Source organism: Salvelinus namaycush, chromosome 8, assembly GCF_016432855.1.
Source record: "Salvelinus namaycush isolate Seneca chromosome 8, SaNama_1.0, whole genome shotgun sequence".
Lineage (NCBI taxonomy): Eukaryota > Metazoa > Chordata > Actinopteri > Salmoniformes > Salmonidae > Salvelinus > Salvelinus namaycush.
Genome location: NC_052314.1, coordinates 60,092,355 through 60,113,491, shown reverse-complemented (window position 1 = coordinate 60,113,491; position 21,137 = coordinate 60,092,355). Strand labels below are relative to the sequence as shown.

Sequence of the window (21,137 nt, the reverse complement as noted above, 5' to 3'; positions counted from 1 at the left end):
GGAACAGTTTCTCTTTACTATTGCCTGATGTTGCTCCCCCTCCCTGAGTCTGGGCTCTAGCCTCGTCGTTTGGGTTCAATACCTGATCGAAAAGTACATCAGAAGATGCCATCGACGTTGACACTGAGTCGTGATCCCAGAACCTGTGTAAAGGGGAGTGGGTCACAAAATTTGTATTTGTCTCTAAGCTTCCCCTGTAATCTAAGAAATCTCTGCCCCGGGAGTGTCCATCTCCTAGGTGACGATCTGCATTCAATGTGGGAGGAGTGTCGCCCTCCACTTTCACAGTCACCTCATCCACCACTATAACCTCCCCTTTCTTATCTAGGCACCCTTCAGAGTATACACTACTACTGTACTGGTTCCAGTCCCCTCTAGACAGATCAGTCTGGGTCTCTAAACCAAAGGGCATGTTGCCAGGGTCCATCTCTGTAGTGTAAGAACAAGACGGATCATCACCGCCAGTGTCTAACGCTTCACCATCACCATCTCCACGGGAATGAACCGTCCTCTGGCTTTGGTGAAATACCGGTAAGTATTCCGAGCCAGGAGCAGGAGGACAGACCAGTCTCTCTGGGTCTGATCTGTGGTCAGATCCTGTGTGTAAGAGCCTCTGTGTTACAGTTAAAGTCTCTGACTTGATGATGTCGTTTGGCGTTCCACTGACCTCCGTGATGCTGCATTGAGTCTTGGCCTGGGGCGTGGCGGCAGTTGCGATGTCCTCCTTGGCTACAGGGGGCGCCACTCCAGCCGTTGCTTCAGTCTGGATGTCGCTACTGTGCCGTGGTTCCTCCTCTCCTTCTGTCCTCTCATGCTTGACCCCAGGACCTGGAGCCTCTGCATCTGCTGACTGACACAAAAAGAGAGGAGGTTACTGAATTCAATAACAATGTAGGGAAGTCTCACAAGTAGGGCTGTTGCGGTGACCGTATTACTGCCACACCGGCGGTCACAAGTCACAAAGGCAGTCAAATAGGCTTCTCCAAGCTCTGATGCTGCTGATGGTCATTAGTAGCCTACTAAACTTGCTAACTGCCTGGTACTCAGCACTCCCTCTAATCACTCTGACATCAATGCAATTGTAATCAAAAATCGAATCAAATACTTTATTAAGAACCCATGAGCTCATATTGTGCAACATTTCCATAGGCTATGCAATTGTGCAAAATAAAACAGAGTGATGGCCTCTATTAAAAAGAGGAGGCTCCCATCAGCTTTCTATAGGCTAGGCTTACAATATTTATTTCTCAACTTTCCTAATATTAAGCACATTGCTTATCTTTACATCAGGAGTATAGCCTACCTGGCTGGCATGAAAATTAACCAAGGGAAAAGCACTATTTAAGTGCATAGATGACATGTATTTTTTCAGCTGCCCCTGTTTTGAGACAGGTGCATGATAATGGTCCATTCTAAATCAAATCAAATTTCACACATACAGTGCCTTCAGAAAGTATTCAGACCCCTTGACATTTTGCACATTTTGTTAGGTTACAGCCTTATTCTAAAATTGTTTAAATAGTTTTTCCCCCTCATCAATCTATACACAACAGACCCATAACGACAAAGCAAAAACAGGTTTAGAATTTTTTTAATTTTTATTTTATTTTTTTAAACGTAAATATCACATTTACATATGTATTCAGACCCGTTACTCTGTACTTTGTTGAAGCACCTTTAGCATCGATTACTGCCTCAAGTCTTCTTGGGTATGAACCTACAAGCTTGGCACACCTGTATTTGAGAAGTCTCTCCCATTCTTCTCTGCAGATCCTCTCAAGCTCTGTCAGGTTGGATGGGGAGCGTTACTGGACAGCAATTTTCAGGTCTCTCCAGAGATGTTCGATCGGGTTCAAGTCCGGGCTCTGGCTGGGCCACTCCAGGATATTCAGAGACTTGTCCCGAAGTCACTCCTGTGTTGTCTTGGCTGTGTGCTTAGGGTTGTTGTCCTGTTGGAAGGTGAAACTTCGCCCCAGTCTGAGGTCCTGAGCGCTCTGGAGCAGGTTTTTATTAAGGATCTCTCTGTACTTTGCCCCGTTCATCTTTGCCTTGATCCTGACTAGTCTCCCAGTCCCTGGCGCTGAAACACACCCTATGCTGGTGCCCGCTTTCTTCCAGACGTGACGCTTGGCATTCAGGCCAAAGAGTTTAATCTTGGTTTCATCTGATCAGAAAATCTTGTTTCTCATGGTCTGAGAGTCTTTAGATGCCTTTTGGCAAACTCCAAGCGGGCTGTCATGTGCCTTCCCCAATTGGCCAGCTCTAGGAAGAGTCTTGGTGGTTCCAAATTTATTCCATTTAAGAATGATGGAGGCCACTGTGTTCTTGGGGACTTTCAATGCTGCAGAATCTTTTTGGTACCCTTCCCCAGATCTGTGCCTCGACACAATCCTGTCTCGGAGCTCTACGGATAATTCCTTCGATCTCATTGCTTGGTTTTTGCTCTGACATGCACTGTCAGCTGTAGGACCTTATATAGACAGGTGTGTGCTTTTCCAAATCATGAATTTACAACAGGTGGACTCCAATCAAGTTGTAGAAATCTCAAGGACGATCAGTGGATACAGGATGCACCTGAGCTCAATTTCGAGTCTCATAACAAAGGGTCTGAATAGTTATGTAAATTAGGTATCTGTATTATATTTTGAATAAATTTGCTAAAAATTCTAAAAACCTGTTTTTGCTTTGTCACTATGGGGTATTTATTGTGTGTAGATTGCTGAGGATTTCGTATTTATTTCATCCAGTTAGAATAAGGCTCTAACGTAAGAACATTTGAAAAAATTCAAGTGGTCTGAATACTTTCCGAATGCACTGTATATTAACTAGTATATGTAAAGACAAGATTAAATCAAGAATAGTGTGATGGGTGACAATATTAGCCTATCACTTGTGAATGATGCCCAGCATAAGGCAAGAAACAATGCTTTTTTTTGCGCTACTTTTTCTAATCATAGTCGCACACCTCATGTAGCCTAGCCCATAGGCTTATATGTTTTGATAAGGTTTGTATCAGAAGTAGTGGCCAAATAACGTTTTAAAATGAAGCACATTAATCTGCTTTACAAGGGGTGTAGAGCCTAACTGGCATACATAAGCAGTGCGTGAGTTTCAAGTTTGGGGAAGATCATTTTCACCATAAAAATACACCTTTACAATAAAAGCATTACCTGCATTATCGCATTTGCGGTCACTGGTGTTTTCCGCTAATGGAACATTCGTGCTTATAGCCTACTGCCATGTGCGCATATCATGTGAAGAAATAGCCTAATAGTTATTCAACATTTTAAGCTAAACGTTCTGATCTGTTGCATAATGTAAATTTAAAAAAATTGATGCTAGTGGTTTTATTAATTTGGGATCTATCGTATCCCACAACTGTCCCAGACTATGTTTGGAATATTTATTTCTCGCACAGAATAGAATAGGTCAACTTCTGTACTATTGGTGATAGTAGATTGACATAGGCTAGTGCTTTTGCTGTTCGTTAGGCCTATTTATCTTGTTGGCTGACGAAAAGTAAATGTGGACAGTTCTTCCAAAATCATTAATATGCACCTCGGAATTGGATAAGAACGCACGCAGTTGCGTGCCCGATGTGTCGGTCTTCATTTGTAGTCTGTGACAAAGATCCGATCACGTGATGGAGAGCCATGTGAGTGTGAGGTGCTGCCGAGTGCGGAGCACTCAAGGCGAAGGGCACAACGCAGCACTCCGGGCCAAGGGGACAACGGCCACTGGCCTCAAAAGGCATGGATTTTTTAGGGTGCATTACGGCCACACAAAAGGGATGCCGCCGTGAAATTCGAGGCATTATCAAGTGCTTGTCAAATTGTGAATGAGAGACTGATAAAGTGTGTACTGCATAAAAAACTAAGCAGAGCTCATGCCTTTCAAGTGACTTAAAAAAAATCATCATTAGAGTCACATCATGCAGCCTTACAATGTATTAAAAATCAAAACATATAGCCCAATGTTTGTAGAACAACTAAAGTTACATTAATAACTCTAAATTAAGCATATAGGAGTACGTATTTCTTTGTTAACCACTCAACACAGAATAGCCGCATGTGCGCACTCCCTCAAATCGTTTGGAGAAAATTTAATTTATTCTGCTTTGTTCAATTGTATTCTTCATACTATAAAATAATGCCAGATCAGGACCTAACATGAGGACAACTCAGAGTATGCTATTCTGTTCTTCTGAAATAGACTACATTTCCTTCATATCATGTTTCTTTAGACCTGTCTAAAATAAATTGTAGGCTATATTACATGGATTTATTAGACTTTTTTCAAATGTAGATGTTCCAAAGGTCTGCACCAGTGGCTTGTAGGCCTAAGTAAGTGTGGAAGCCAGGAGATGCTAAATGTGTTCAGTAACGTCAATCGCAGTGAGAGGGACAGTTATTTGCTTGACAATCACCCGCTGACGAAATTTCATGACCGCCACAGCCCTACTCACAAGCTCCCCTATGCAGATAAATAAGGATGTACTTGTAAGCAAATTAATAGCTGTCGACATGGAGCAGCTGCACCCCCACCTTCAAAATAGGGGTGCAAACGGATGTTTTTGCACACCCACTTTTTTACCAGAACATGATCATGACCCATTAAATAATTTGTCATTTTCAATGATTAGTAATGTTTTGAGCTAGTCTGTATTAAAATAGATACACTATATATACAAAAGTATGTGGACACTCCTTCAAATTAGTAGATTCGGATAGTTCAGCCACACACGTTGCTGACAGGTGTATAAAATCGAGCACACAGCCATGCAATCTCAATTAGAGGTCGACCGATTATGATTTTTCAACACCGATACCGATTATTGGAGGACCAAAAAAAAGCCGATACCGATTAATCGGCCGATTTTTAAAATGTATTTGTAATAATGACAATTACAACAATACTGAAATAACACTTATTTTAACTTAATATAATACATCAATAAAATCAATTTAGCCTCAAATAAATAATGAAACATGTTCAATTTGGTTTAAATAATGCAAAAACAAAGTGTTGGAGAAGAAAGTAAAAGTTCAATATGTGCCATGTAAGAAAGCTAACGTTTAAGTTCCTTGCTCAGAACATGAGAACATATGAAAGCTGGTGGTTCCTTTTAACATGAGTCTTCAATATTCCCAGATAAGAAGTTTTAGGTTGTAGTTATTATAAGAATTATAGGACTATTTCTCTCTATACCATTTGTATTTCATTAACCTTTGACTATTGGATGTTCTTATAGGCACTTTAGTATTGCCAGTGTAACAGTATAGCTTCCGTCCCTCTCCTCGCTCCTACCTGGGCTCGAACCAGGAACACAACGACAACAGCCACCCTCGAAGCAGCGTTACCCATCGCTCCACAAAAGCCGCGGCCCTTGCAGAGCAAGGGGAACAACCACTCCAAGTCTCAGAGCAAGTGACGTTTGAAACGCTATTAGCGCGCACCCCGCTAACTAGCTAGCCATTTCACATCGGTTACACCAGCCTCATCTCAGGAGTTGATAGGCTTGAAGTCATAAACAGCAGAGCTGCTGGCAAAACGCACGAAAGTGCTGTTTGAATGAATGCTTACGAGCCTGCTGGTGCCTACCATCGCTCAGTCAGACTGCTCTATCAAATCATAGACTTAATTATAACATAATAACACACAGAAATACGAGCCTTTGGTCATTAATATGGTCAAATCCGGAAACTATCATCTCGAAAACAAGACGTTTATTCTTTCAGTGAAATACGGAACCGTTCCGTATTTCATCTAACGGGTGGCATCCCTAAGCCTAAATATTCCTGTTACATTGCACAACCTTCAATGTTATGTTATAATTACGTAAAATTCTGGCAAATTAGGCGGCCCAAACTGTTGCATATACACTGACTCTACGTGCAATGAACGCAAGAGAAGTGACACATTTTCACCTGGTTAATATTGCCTGCTAACCTGGATTTCTTTTAGCTAAATATGCAGGTTTAAAAATATATACTTCTGTGTATTGATTTTAAGAAAGGCATTGATGTTTATGGTTAGGTACACATTGGAGCAACGATACGCACCGCATCGATTATATGCAACGCAGGACACGCTAGATAAACTAGTAATATCATCAACCATGTGTAGTTAACTAGTGATTATGATTGATTGATTGATAGTTTTTTATAAGATAAGTGTAATGCTAGTGTAACGGATGTGAAATGGCTAGCTAGTTAGCGGGTACGCGCTAGTAGCGTTTCAATCAGTTACGTCACTTGCTCTGAAACCTATTAGTAGTGTTGCCCCTTGCTCTGCAAGGGCCGTGGCCTTTGTGGAGCGATGGGTAACGATGCTTCGTGGGCGACCGTCGTTGATGTGTGCAGAGGGTCCCTGGTTCGCGCCCGTGTCGGGGCGAGGGGACGGTTTAAAGTTATACTGTTACATTGATGCTGTTGACCCGGATCACTGGTTGCTGCGGAAAAGGAGGAGGTTGAAAGGGGGGTGAGTGTAACGGATGTGAAATGGCTAGCTAGTTAGCGGGTACGCGCTAGTAGCATTTCAATCAGTTACGTCACTTGCTCTGAAACCTATTAGTAGTGTTGCCCCTTGCTCTGCAAGGGCCGCGGCTTTTGTGGAGCGATGGGTAACGACGCTTCGTGGGTGACTGTTGTTGATGTGTGCAGAAGGTCCCTGGTTCGCGCCCGGGTATGGGCGAGGGGACGGTCTAAAGTTATACTGTTACACTAGCTAGCAACTTACCTTGGCTTACTGCATTCGCGTAACAGGCAGGCTCCTCGTGGAGTGCAATGTAATCAGGTGGTTAGAGCGTTGGACTAGTTAACTGTAAGGTTGCAAGATTGAATCCCCCGAGCTGACAAGGTAAAAATCTGTCGTTCTGCCCCTGAACGAGGCAGTTAACCCACCGTTCCTAGGCCGTCATTGAAAACAAGAATGTGTTCTTAACTGACTTGCCTAGTTAAATAAAGATTAAATAAAGGTGTAAAAAATAATAATAATAAAAAATAAAAAAAATCGGCCGAATCGGTGTCCAAAAATACCGATTTCCGATTGTTATGAAAACTTGAAATCGGCCCTAATTAATCGGCCATTCCGATTAATCGGTCGACCTCTAATCTCAATAGACAAACATTGGCAGTAGAATGGCCTTACTGAAGAGCTCAGTGACTTTCAACGTGACACCGTCATAGGATGCCACCTTTCCCACAAGTCAGTTTGTCAAATTTCTGCCCCAGTCAACTGTAAATCCTGATATTGTGAAATGGAAATGTCTAATGATATATCTGATATAATAGCTAACAGATTGCATTTTGCACCCCCTCCTCCCGTCGCCTCAAGATGAATGGTTTTGACCACTAAAGTTTTGCTTCGCTCCGGTGTGCCACTGTTTTGGTTCAGTGCAGTTAGAAAGCACTAGTTGCACCACTGGTGTTTAACATGAAAAGGTACCTGCAATATAAATGTTTTATCTATTTTGTTGTGTTGTTGTATCATTGTTAGAGTAGAAAGATTTTTGTTCAAAATGTGTGGTTTTATTAAGAACCAAAACACAATAACATTATGTATGCAGTCCTGTTCTTAGTTGCCAATGACTGGAACGAATTGCAAAAAAAATAATAATAATAAAAAATATTCGCTGAAGCTGGAGACTTATATTTCCCTCACTAACTTTAAACATCAGCTATCTGAGCAGCTAACCAATCGCTGCAGCTGTACTTAACCCATCTGTAAATAGCCCACCCAATCTACCTACCTCATCCCCATATTGTTTTTATTTACTTTTCTGCTCTTTTGCACACCAGTATTTCTACTTGCACATCATCATCTGCTCATCTATCATTCCAGTGTTAATTTGCTAACCTGTAATTACTTCGCTTCTATGGCCTATTTATTGCCTTACCTCCTTACGCCATTTGCACACACTGTATATAGACTTTATTTTTGTTCTATTGTGCTATTGACTGTACACTTGTTTATTCCATGTCTAACTCTGTGTTGTTGTTTGTGTCGCACTGCTTTGCTTTATCTAGGCCTACATAATGACAAAATATCCAGGCTGTATATGAGTACATTTCTTTTTGTATGAAGTAGCGTTTATGAAAGAAAAGGTTGGAGACCCTTGCTCTAGGTCAAACTGTTGAAATATGACCCATATTACCGGAGCTAAATTTTACTTTCTATTGCAGATTCAGGGCCGCAATTTATGGACATATAGCTGACCAAAAAAAAAAAAAGTGCATTTCATGATGATAAATTAATAATACGTTTGAAATATCATTTTTTATGTGAAAATAATTAATGACCAAATGTAAACGCAAAACTCTAGTTTGCATTTTCAAGTTGACAGTTCTTGTTCAATGCCCTACCAGATAACACTGCCATATTGAGGACGAACATTGTTAAAAGATCAAAGTTAACATTTGTAATTGTACTACATTATTATGATCGCATTATTTGTGACAAAAAGAAGATGACAACTTAATGTGCAATTTAACAATGTTTTTTATTAACCTGTAAATCCTTTTTGAGTAAAACAATATTATTCCTCCCATTTTCTATTTCATTATCAGTTTGGCCTGTCAATCGATCACTGTGGCTGGGATTGTCAGGGGAGGAGCAGAACATGTGAGAGTCACAGGCTTGTTAGGGTTTCAGACCTGTCAATTCATTATTAGGGGTGGGATTTTCAGGGAAGGGAGAAGATTAGTACTCTAGTAATTAAAACACTTTTTCAATATAATTTATTGTGGGAAACCCTAAGAAAAATAGTTGTGTTCTGTTCACAAATATGGATTCCCCATGTTAAAAAACAGAGTAGAATTGCAGGAAAATAGTTTTTAAAATGCTAAGAATTTCTGGGAGAGGTCCCCCAGACCCCAAAGCTTTTGCACCCCCACTTTCAGAAAAAGTCAGGCGCCCATGGCTGACGGGAGCCTTTCTGAAATAAACTGGCCACATTTGATGATCTGTAATTTTTTATGTCACACTATGACACTAACCTCTATCACGATAACCTGCTGGGTTGAGGTTCCACTCCCCTCATCTATAGCTATGGGTTGGTCATCTCTCCAAGCGTTGTGTTCCGCTGGCTTCACAAAGCTCCTGTGGCCTTCAGTGAGATGTCCTTCACCTGAGAGAGTGATTGAGGAAAAAGGGGTGGTTAAGTTAGGTACTGTCAATGCTCAACGTTATATTGCACACTAGCTATAATTGGGAAGAATGTAAGGAAACACCTCATAACTTCTTGATACACTATTTATTGATTGATTTACTATGTTCCATGCATCACATTATTTTGAGTATGACAATAGGAAATTCAGTAAATCAAGAATCTTGTTAGATTATATTGTGTCTTTGTGCAATAATAATTCGTTCTTAATTGACCTGCCTGGTAAAATGAAGGTCAAATAAAAAAATTGTGCAAGATAGACAAGTATTCAGCGGAAGTGACCAAAAACTGACCAACACACAATTCTGGGTAACGCATCTGAACACGTGGTGAGGGTAACACGGCAATAGCCCCCGCCCTCTGCAAAATCTAAATGTACCTCTTGCCATTCCTCTGTATCGGTCGACGATCTTGACACTACTGGGACGACTGGCGAGGACGCGCTCTCGCATTGTCCTCTCTGCGCGCTCCCGTGCCACTTTCAGTTCCACTAGCTGTAGTTTCCTCCGCAATGCCCTGTTTTCTTTCTGGCTTTGAGTTATTTCCAAACGAAACACTGCATAGTCGTCATCTACGAGTTTACAAATCTCTGCAACGGCTGAATTCGCTAGCACCTCCATGATGGAGGCCATTTGAGTGTGAAAAACCATACAGTTAGCCATTGTTAGCAGCTACTAGCTAGCTTTACTTAAATAACATCTATCAACCAAGTCGAAAGCGAATTAAACACTACCTGGGGTAAGTATGTGATGCTGTGCAGTTACATTAGTCATATGCTGAGTTCCAGGGGGTTAATAAACGTCTAAATAAAAACGCTAACGTGGAAATTGTTCTTGGTCACAAGTCGCTTCCGTTTACACCGAAGAGAAAGAATATTATTGGTTGGCGTCATGGCTCAAAGGGTGTGGTTAAATAAATATAAAGATGCGTATTGTACTTTGAAATACGCTACTGCTTAAAATGGTAATTAAGTATGTTAAAAAGCATATTTGGTGTGTTGGAATGGCGTGGGCATATACCGGTCGTTAAACATATGTACACGAGTAGCTCATCCTCTATAAAGAAATAGCAAACATTTTTAAAAACCTTTGAGATAAAAGTTTAAGGTGGGGTTTTTGAAGTGTTTCTCCAATTTATGCTTTGGCCACAAATACGATTATTATGGATGTGCATGGTTATTCGAATATCCATAGTATGCGAATAGTTGTGCGAGTACACATTTTCTTTGCAAGAAAAAATACATGAATTAAAACATCCATCTGACAATCATTTGAAACAATGAATTTAATAAAACAAACTTTATAATGTAGTTATGACCTGCGCCCCGCAAAGACTAGTAGCCTTCATATGTGTAGCTTTATGTTGAAATGAGTAGGAGTGGCCTACAACCAGCAACCAACAGGTAGGCTGTTGTTTACAGAATGGGGTTGAAGAGAGCGCCTTAATTAGCCTACCTAGCTTAGCTTCTCTAGGATACTCCAGTGAAGACAGGCACTGTTATGTGGGATGATACATACCATTGTGGCTGTAACAAGTTAGCTAGTTTTGGCTGTAGCCAAGCTGTCTTTGCTAATCTTACTGCATCTCTCTCAATTTCAATTTAAGGGCTTTATTGGTATGGGAAACATATGTTAACATTGCCAAAGCAAGTGAAGTGGATAATATACAAAAGTTAAATAAACAATAAAAATTAACAGTGAACATTAGACTCACAGAAGTTCCAAAAGATTAAAGACGATTCAAATGTCATTGTCTATATACAGTGTTGTAACAATGTGTAAATAGTTAAAGTAAAAAAGGGAAAATAAACATAAATATGGGTTGTATTTACAATGGTGTTTGTTGTTGCCCTGGTTGCCCTTTTCTTGTGCCAACAGGTCACAAATCTTGCTCCTGTGATGGCACACTGTGGTATTTCACCTAGTAGATATAGGAGTTTATCAAAATTGGGTTTGTTTTCGAATTCTTTGTGGGTCTGTGTAATCTGAGGGAAATATGTGTCTCTAATATGGTCATACATTTGGCAGGAGGTTAGGAAGAGTGCAACGCTGTCATCAAGGCAAAGGGTGGCTACTTTGAAGCATCTCAAATATAAAATATATTTTGATTTGTTTAACACTTTTTTTGGTTACATGATTCCATATGTGTTATTTCATAGTTTTGTTGTCTTCACTATTATTGTAGAAAATAGTAAAAATAAAAAATAAAACTCTTGAATGAGTAGTTGTTCTAAAACGTTTGACCAGTAGTCTCTCTCTCTCTCTCTATATATATATATATATATATAACTTTTTCTTTGCAACTCTGCCTAGAAGGCCAGCATCCCGGAGTCGCCTCTTCACTGTTGACGTTGAGACTGGTGTTTTGTGTGTGCTATTTAATGAAGCTGCCAGTTGAGGACTTGAGAGGCGTCTGTTTCTCAAACTAGACACTAATGTACTTGTCCTCTTGCTCAGTTACGCACTGGGGCCTCCCTCTCCTCTTTATATTCTGGTTAGAGCCTGTTTGCGCTGTTCTGTGAAGGGAGTAGTACACAGCGTTGTACAAGATATTCAGTTTATTGGCAATTTCTGGCATGGAATAGCCTTCATTTCTCAGAACAAGAATAGACTGACAAATTTCAGAAGAAACTTAGTTTCTGGCCATTTTGAGCCTGTAATCGAACCCACAAATGCTGATGCTCCAGATACTCAACTAGTCTAAAGAAGGCCAGTTATATTGCTTCTTTAATCAGAACAACAGTTTTCAGCTGTGCTAACATACAGTTGAAGTCAGAAGTTCACATACACCTTAGCCAAATACATATAAATTCAGTTTTTTACCATTCCTGACATTTAATCCTAGTGAAAATTCCCTGTCTTAGGTCAGTTAGGATCACCATTTTATTTTAAGAATGTGACATGTCAGAATAATAGTAGAGAGAATTATTTATTAAAGCTTTTATTTCTTTCATCACATTCCCAGTGGGTCAGAAGTTTACATACTCAATTAGTATTTGGTAGCATTGCCTTTGAATTGTTTAACTTGGGTCAAAGGTTCCAGGTAGCCTTCCACAAGCTTCCCACAATAAGTTGGGTACATTTTGGCTCATTCCTCCTGACAGAGATGGTGTAACTGACTCAGGTTTGTAGGCCTCTTTGCTCGCACACGCTTTTTCAGTTCTGCCCACAATTTTTTTATAGGATTGAGGTCAGGGCTTTGTGATGGCCACTCCAATACCGTGACTTTGTTGTCCTTAAGCCATTTTGCCACAAATGTGGAAGTATGCTTGGAGTCATTGTCCATTTAGAAGACCCATTTGCGACCAAGCTTGAACTTCCTGACTGATGTCTTGAGATGTTGCTTCAATATATCCACATAATTTTCCTACCTCGTGATGCCATCTATTTTGTGAAGTGCACCAGTCCCTCCTGCAGCAAAGCACCCCCACAACATGATGCTGCCACCCCCGTGTTTCACGGTTGGGATGGTGTTCTTCGGCTTGCAAGCCTTCCCCTTTTTCTTCCAAACATAACAATGGTCATTATGGCCAAACAGTTCTATTTTGTTTCATCAGACCAGAGGACATTTCTCAAAAAAGTGTGATCTTTGTCCCCATGTGCAGTTGCAAACTGTAGTGTGGCTTTTTTATGGTGGTTTTGAAGCAGTGGCTTCTTCCTTGCTGAGCGGCCTTTCAGGTTATGTCGATATAGGACTCGTTTTACTGTGGATATGGATACTTTTGTATCTGTTTCCTCCAGCATCTTCACAAGGTCCTTTTCTGTTGTTCTGGGATTGATTTGCACTTTTCACACCAAAGTATGTGAATCTCTAGGAGACAGAACACACCTCCTTCCTGAGCAGTATGACGGCTGCATGGTCCCATGGTGTTTATACTTGCGTACTATTGCTTGTACAGATGAACGTGGTACCTTCAGGCATTTGGAAATTGCTCCCAAGGATTAACCAGACTTGTGCAGGTCCACAATTTGTTTCTGAGGTATTGGCTGATTTCTTTTGATTTTCCCATGATGTCAAGCAAAGAGGCACTGAGTTTGAAGGTAGGCCTTGAAATACATCCACAGGTACACCTCCAATTGACTCAAATTATGTCATTTAGCCTACCAGAAGCTTCTAAAGCCATGACATAATTTTCTGGAATTTTCTAAGCTGTTTAAAGGCACAGTCAACTTACTGTATGTAAACTTCTGACCCACTGGAATTGTGATACAGTGAAATAATCTGTCTGAAAACAATTGTTGGAAAAATTACTTGTGTCATGCACAAAGTAGATGTCCTAACCGACTTGCCAAAACTATAGTTTGTTAACAAGACATTTGTGGAGTAGTTGAAAAACGAGTTTTAATGACTCCAACCTAAGTATATGTAAACTTCTGACTTCAGCTGTAATTGGAAAAGGGTTTTCTAATGATCAATTAGCATTTTAAAATGATAAACTTGGATTAGCTAACACTGTGCCAATGGAACACAGGAGTGATGGTTGCTGATAATGGGCCTATGTAGACATTCCATTTTTTTTTTTTAAATCAGCTGTTTCCAGCTACAATAGTCATTTGCAAAATTAACATTGTCTACACTGTATTTCTGATCAATTTGATGTTATTTTAATGGACAACATTTTTTGCTTTTCTTTCAAAAACAAGGACATTTCTAATTGACCCCAAACTTTTGAATGGTAGTGTATATATTTGGGAGCAGTGTAAAGGTGAGTTGACATTCCCCCTTTTCTCTTTTATACTGGATATTTTTCCAGCTCCTGTGAAAAGTTTGGATGCGCGTAAAACCCCCCTTCGTTATCATAATATTATATGCCCAAGGGGAGCAATTATGGTGCCTGTAACTATTTAGACAGCCTATTTAAAACAAGTTCCTGTTTCGTCTTATAAAAATTTGATTAAAATTATTTGCTGTCTTTTCAGGTCCTGGCCAATCAAAAACAGCACATGTAGAAATGACCTGAATTGCGGGCTGCAGTTGCACACTTCTACAATTTATCTTATTAAAATCTAACATTAACCACACTGCTAACCTTAAATTAAGACCAAAAAGCAAAACAAAAAAATTCATGAATGTTTACGATATGGCCATTTTGACTTTGTGGCAACTATTGACAAACGGGGTCAAGCTTCAACACACCTACAACTTTATTCATCAAAACCCAGCCCTTTTGCGCCACCGCCAGCTACTGCGCCCATAATTCCGGTTGTGAAAATGGCTCTATTTCTGATACACAATTTTACCATTGCATTAGGTCTGTAAAAAAATGAAGCCCTGAATCTCCTATGATCAGTCTATTTCAAGCTGAGAACAGACTTTTTCCCCCCCGAAAGAACATTGTTTGCAAGAATAAAGTATAAAATAATGAATTACTTTATTCCATCTATATCAATTCGGTAAGGTAAATATTCAATTGTCTTTGTTCGAGCATAGGCTTACTGTCTCTATAAAAACAGGAATTTACACAAGACTGTTTCAAATGACAAGTTAATGAGGGGTATGTGGTTAATTACCCTCTTAAACTCTTACTCCAAGACACTTCACATGATAACTATACTATGTCAGCTAAAGAATGGTTCCCAGATCTCCCCTGTGTACATCTCAAGCCACACTGCTACGATTTCTTCCCATTGTGGACACTCCTATATCTGATAAGGCTACTCAGGAAGGAGAAGCTCTTGTAACATAGTTTGCACTTGAAGGGCCTCTCCTTGGTGTGAACGGTCTGGTGCATTCACATAGTTCGCTTCAGTAAAGAGCTTTCCACACGTGGGGCAGGAGTACGGTTGTCGGCGTCCGTCCTAATGCTCGGCCTCCCACATTGTAACCCAATGACACCAGAGGAGGTAGAAGCAGGAGCCACCACCCTCAGGTGGTTAGTCTTTGAGCTCCCTCTCGCCATTGTTTGGGTGATGTTGGGATTGTATGCTGTGTTGTAGGCTAGGTACCGTGTGGTGAATGCCCATACTGACCCTCTGTATTGGTGGGGTAACCCCGAGGCAGCTGAGGAAGGCTAGAACCAGGTCCAGGCCTTCTCTGAACCCAGTCAACAGGCATTAGACAATACTCTGAAGGAAAATCCATATTTGCTGATAGACTACCACCATGGGGGATCTCACACCACTCTCTGTGAAGGCTGAAGCCCAGGGTGACCTGCTCTGTTCATCATGGATACTGTGGTGTTTGTATCATAGGAACAGAAGGGTCTATCTCCATCAGCCCCAGGCCCTGCTCCATTCCTGCACTGAGACTGGAGCCTCTGTCCACTGGTTGTGTTCCGTGTGGGGGTGGAGTTGTAGGGCAGCTCAGCCACGAAGTGACAATTCTTATCAACTGTATGCAAGAATTTCCTCTGTGTTGATCTCACCAACCCCCATTGTCTCACCTCTGAGAAGCAGAGGTTACATCCTGTAGGTCTGATATCTGATTGGAGGTTAAATTTACAGTAATACTATTGGTCAACAACTTAGTTTTTGAATCCAAACAACTCAGAAGCTTATAAAAGGGTCTTAGATTCATTGTTCTTTCTCTTATGTTCCTGACTTGCTGTGGTGAGATACCTACACTAGTTCTTTCTCTCTGACCATGCTTAGAATAATGACTTGTAATGCTTGTTAATGCTTTGTTACTTAAGCTTTATGCCTTGTAGGTGAATCCATTCAAGTGAAGTAATACTTGAATTTAGAATTCCATTCTCATGACCATTCCTTGAGCTTAGTCAGCTAAAGGCATAATACTTGATTGCACATGGTGAACATTTTAATAGGCTAACTTCTTAGTCTTATTACGAGTCACATGTGAGGTATTTATAATATAAATACTGTATATACACGTCAAATATTACTGCCCACTACAGAGTCTCTGTCCATCGTGGTTCGGTCCCAGTTCCGACTCGGGAAGGAACGGCTCCTGATCCAGAATTCTGATCCGGGGCCAGGGTTTGTGACCAGCCGCTTCAGAAGTCCAGTCTCTCCTACCAGCAACGCCAGATATCAGCAGGTCCTCATGGACTGCAGACTGTAACCACAAATTGTACAGAAGAACATATAAAGGTTTATATAATAAACTTTACTGTAGACACAGAAACATGATATTATAAAATGTTAACCACAGTCAAGCCCATCTCTAACACTGTGATTCAGGTACCTAACAATATGGAGCCATTGGAGTTTATTTTTTTTAAATCCATATGTGTTGATTTGAAGAATTAAGTATAATGTTTTGGTTAGACTCATTAGGAAAACCCAGTCCCTGCAATGATAGAAAAATAACAAAGTCAGTCAGCAAGTCAATTTTGTATTTAATTTCAACAAAATGGTCATACACTCACATAACGTGAAGTACAGTACTTTTATTTCACAAAACAATATGTGACAAGTAGAATAACTTCCCACTATGGTAACACTTGACCTTTTCTGTAAATCTGGTACCCTCACTTTGATAAAAAATAATTTTAGAATACTTTGGAAAAGGTTCAACATTACATTACACACACCTTCACTCGTTTATGTTAAGTAAACATGAATTAAGGCACTATCATTTCCTCATTATAAAACACCATCAAACAACAGGACAAGGTTGTCACTTTTCATCAGTGAAGCATTTTTACAGACACCATCACATCAACCATCACCATATCTACTCTGCCTCATCATACTCATTCTTTCCTCCGTTCACCTTGTCCAGTTCCCTCTATAAACAAACTATCTAGTTCTACATTACATATTACTATACACTATACATGGTCCCTGTGCATTTTCTGCTGGTGTATCCTGAGGTAGCTCCTCTCTGAGAACCTCTTCTCACAGTGTATACAGGCGAATGGCCTCTCTCCCGTGTGGATCTTCAGGTGCATCTTTAGCTGGTGCTGGTGGGAGAACCTCTTCTCACACTGGGGGCAGCTGTAGGGTTTCTCCCCTGTGTGGACCCTCTGGTGCCTCTTCAGGTGGGACGATCGGGAAAAACAGGCCCGGCACAGGTGGCAGCCGAAAGGTTTCTCTCCCGTGTGCATCCTCTGGTGGATCTCCACCTGTTGGGGGAAACTAAAGGCTTTCCCACAGAACAAACACCGGAAGCGCTTCTCTTTGGCGCTGCCACCTTTACTGATTCTGTCTCTACTATGGTCATTTGTCAATGGGCTTGTGTAGCCATTTATTGTTGAGGCACCGGCATTGTCTGAGGTCTGGTTTAACATTAGGAGGGTGTGAGGAGGATTAAGGCTAGGGATTGTCTGTGTTGTTGTCGCAGGGTCCATATTCCAGTTGAAAGATCCTATAGAAGACAGGCTGAAGGAAGCACCTGTTAGGGGGTTAACCTGAGGCACCATCAGTCTCTCTGAATCACAACTATAGGAGCAGGACGGATCATTGCTAGCCGAGTCAATGTCTGTTCTCTCTAGCTGCATACGGACACCTCCCCGTCCACGCAGACCAACTCTACGCATCGCCCTGATCTCAGCCAGTCTGTTGTCATGGAGACTAAGTTCAGTTGTTGTTTTGTGTTCGACTGTTGGTTTCTGGTTGTGGTTAACAGTGTTGATCACCAGCCCAGAGTTGAGGACGCTGTCCCATCCACTGACCTCCACTATGTCGCCTCTGGTCCTGGCCTGTTCAGTGATGTTATTCCCCAGGTCCTTGGTTGCACCGGTCTGGGAATCCAAGATGGCCACCCAGTCTCCTCTGTTAGCCTCCAGCCAACCACCTGCAGGAATAGTTTACAAAATAGACTTTTCAAACATGGCAGAGAAAATGTAACATTATGACTATAGCTACGGTTCCCTGAAGGAGGGAAATGAGGTACATCATACTATGGGGAGTCGGTTGAAGGATCTACAATCACGCCTGAGAAGGTCAATGAAATCTGCGCCTAGCTGGAAGCCCCGCCTTCCACAGATGATAAGCGCGAGACTCAGATTCATTACTTCAATTTAATAACGCTTTTCACCAAGCCCTGGAACGGGCGGCACGGGGCCAAACAGGTGTTCTACCTCATTTCGCTTCTTCAGGGAACAATAGTTATAGTCTTGACGTTACGTTTCTTTTCAGTCAGTCAACTTAGGTACAACATACTATGGGGAAATATAATCACGCCCAAGCCGAACCCAACGAATACTAAATGAAACGGCCCATGACAGACCACCTAGACCTGACCACGCTAGATGGGGCAGTCCAGACGATGCACACAATTTATTCATACTATTTCATCCTTCCACAAGACATAGTCCCGACACATCTGGGGTTGCTATCCAAGCCGGCTGGTCGTTCGTTCTATTGGTTCGGTTGCTAGAGACGTGACCCAGTCGTTTGTTCTAAATTGCCATACTGGCTGGCAACGTTGTTATCCCTTGCTTGCTAGCTAGCCAACTATGGCTAATTTACAGTCAAGTCAAACAGTGCAGGCAGGATAACAACAGTAGTTGTATTTGCATTTGTTTATGCTGTTTTCTAGTGACATTTATTTGGATACATCCATAACAATGAGCTAATGAGGCACGATTTCGCCTGGCATAGAAAATGTGCTCACGCTTGTTAAAAAAGTGCCTAGTTAAATAATGATTCATGATTTCGACTGGCTGAGAAACGCTGCCTGCCTGTCTTTCGTCCCGACTCGTTCATTACTATGGGACAGTTGGTGATAGAATTTGAATATTGAAACAATATTCAACGCTGTTGAAAACTAAATGTTAGTCTAAAAGAAATGTGAGATAATGTCTAGATGCTTTTTATAGTGGAGATCAACTTTATAACTTCCCTGCCTGGGGTGATGAGACAGTGGATTGCGCAGTCAGATGGAACAGAGTAAATAGGCATTTTAACGTCGTAGAATTAGCCGGTGGTAACTTGTGGAATAGACACCGGCTGGAAGAAAGAATAATAACCAGGTGCATCACTATTCTATTACTGTATGTAGGCTATATGTATTTCTCTTACATTGCTCCCCCATCTTTAGTCCACTCAGCAGATCAATGCTCTCTGGTCCATCTTCTATTGTCTCCTCTTTGACCAGCAGCAGATCAGGCTTCCCATCTTCCATGTCTACTGACTGCAAGAGATACAGAGTGAGAGGATGTTGGATCAAGAAATCTGATATGAGCACCCTGCTATGGAGCATCATCTGATTGGGCAATGAGGGATTGCTGTGAGTACTATGCAAAGATGTTAGTTGATTGATTTTTTGTTAATTGATTTGTTGATTGATTTGATTACTTGACACTCTTTAAAATGGTTTGATAATTCAAAAGGCATGGTCCCAAACTTCAGACAAAATGAATTAAGACCTGGGCATGTATCCAAAAAGAGTCTCAGAGTAGGATTGCTGATCTAGGATCAGGTCCCGTATCCACAAAGCATCTTAGAAAAGGTCCTAGGAATTCTGCTAAAACCAGTTTAAGACAAAAATAACTCCCAGCTCAGAGTAGGTTTTAGGATGATGTTTAGACACTGCCCAGACAAACTCTGAGCCAGGAGTAAAATCAACTCTGAAAAGTTTCTCAGCTGGTAATCACAACAGTTTGAGGCACTGCAAAGGAAAGATGGTGATGAGGCCCATTGACATTGGTTATTCCCCATCATTTGCAACAATCACAATGAGGCATCGCCAGCTGTGAACTCTATAGCACGCCTCAGACAACCATGTTGAATGTGACTGTACATCTTAATGTTGCAATGGTAAAACGTTTGATACTGTCATTTCACCTGACACGATCAATTCTCTTGATTATCGGCATGCATAAACTTTTTTAACCAATTCTGATGGTTGTTAAAGGCAGAATTTTGACAATATTACCGTTATCAACACACTCTTCACCCCCGTTTAACAACTTCAAATCGTTTGAAAGGTCTATAATTTTCGTCAAAGACATTCATAGGTAGGTCCAATTTAGGCATCTTTTTGAACAACGTGATATTGCGCTCCAAAGGGATAACTTGAAATGGCATAATGTAGGTAATTAAATAATCGATAGAAAAACATGTTTATTTATTTGCCTACTTGTCATAAGTATTTAGGCATATCATGTGAAATAGGAACTCATGTGAAATCATTGTCAAAGGCACAAAAGATACTGCTGCATGTAGATTTAGATTATTTATGGATCGATCATATAGAATTATCAAAACATTTGAACAAAGCAATTGCATGTGACGCAGGAACCACCGACTCGCTGCATTTTTCTATTATCAAGACACTTGCTGGTAACTCTTAACGGGTTAGGACCGCTCATGAGGTGTCCTAAATATCTGTCTACTAGGTGTGAATTATGACTAAAGAGGCTTCATGCATAGATTTTATTTTTACCCATAAGAGTAGAACGTTTCTATTCTCAGCACTTACGACCAATTTTCTCCTCTGAGACGCTTTGTGAATACGGGCCCGGGCCCAGGTCCCCACCTGTCTACATAGTCCTATTCATTATGATCGAAAACTGATCCTAGATCAGCACTCCTACTCTGAGAGGCTTTGTGGATACAGACCCTGACCTAATACCATTCAGACAGTAGTTCAGTGGGCTCACCTCAGTGAGACTGTGTGTGGTCCTGTGCTGCTCAGCTGGTGCCTCTTTGGGTTCAGGAGGAGGTGTAGTTTGTTTGTCCATGACCATGGTCACCTCAGGGTTCCCCAGACCCTCCTCACACCCCTCCTCCTTTACCAGCAGCACATCTGGACCCTCCACATCTGGACCCTCCTACAGATTACACAGACACACTCCTTCAGGCACGTGCGCACACAGATAATAAACACTTTAAGCAGAGTGTTTACCCATCCTTATGCTTATAAAGTGCTGTCGGTGTATGCAGAATAGGGTGAGATCAGATGTGATGTATGCTAAAAGAATCAATGAATACTCCCTAGAATGCCCAAGAACACAAAGGCAACTTGCCTAAATGACTACAGACCCGAAGCACTCACATCCATAGCCATGAAGTGCTTTGAAAGGTTGGTAATGGCTCACATCAACACCATTATCCCAGAAACC

General features: G+C 41.1%; 1 protein-coding gene across 5 annotated transcripts in view; it reads right to left on the bottom strand.

The window, feature by feature from the left end:
* The window catches only part of LOC120052914, a 36,037-nt gene that overhangs the window by 5,881 nt on the left and 9,019 nt on the right, over positions 1 to 21,137 (bottom strand). For 2 of the 5 annotated variants that reach the window (XM_039000140.1, XM_039000142.1), the window contains exons 4-5: positions 20,676 to 20,846; positions 19,093 to 19,204 (exon numbers count right to left, since the gene is read on the bottom strand). In XM_039000140.1, the coding sequence (XP_038856068.1) occupies positions 19,093 to 19,204; positions 20,676 to 20,846 (283 nt within the window). Of the gene's footprint in view, positions 1 to 667; positions 851 to 8,996; positions 9,128 to 9,545; positions 10,052 to 16,494; positions 17,864 to 19,092; positions 19,205 to 20,675; positions 20,847 to 21,137 lie in introns of those variants that run through there. The other 3 variants (XM_039000143.1, XM_039000141.1, XM_039000144.1) reach the window with 3 other exon arrangements.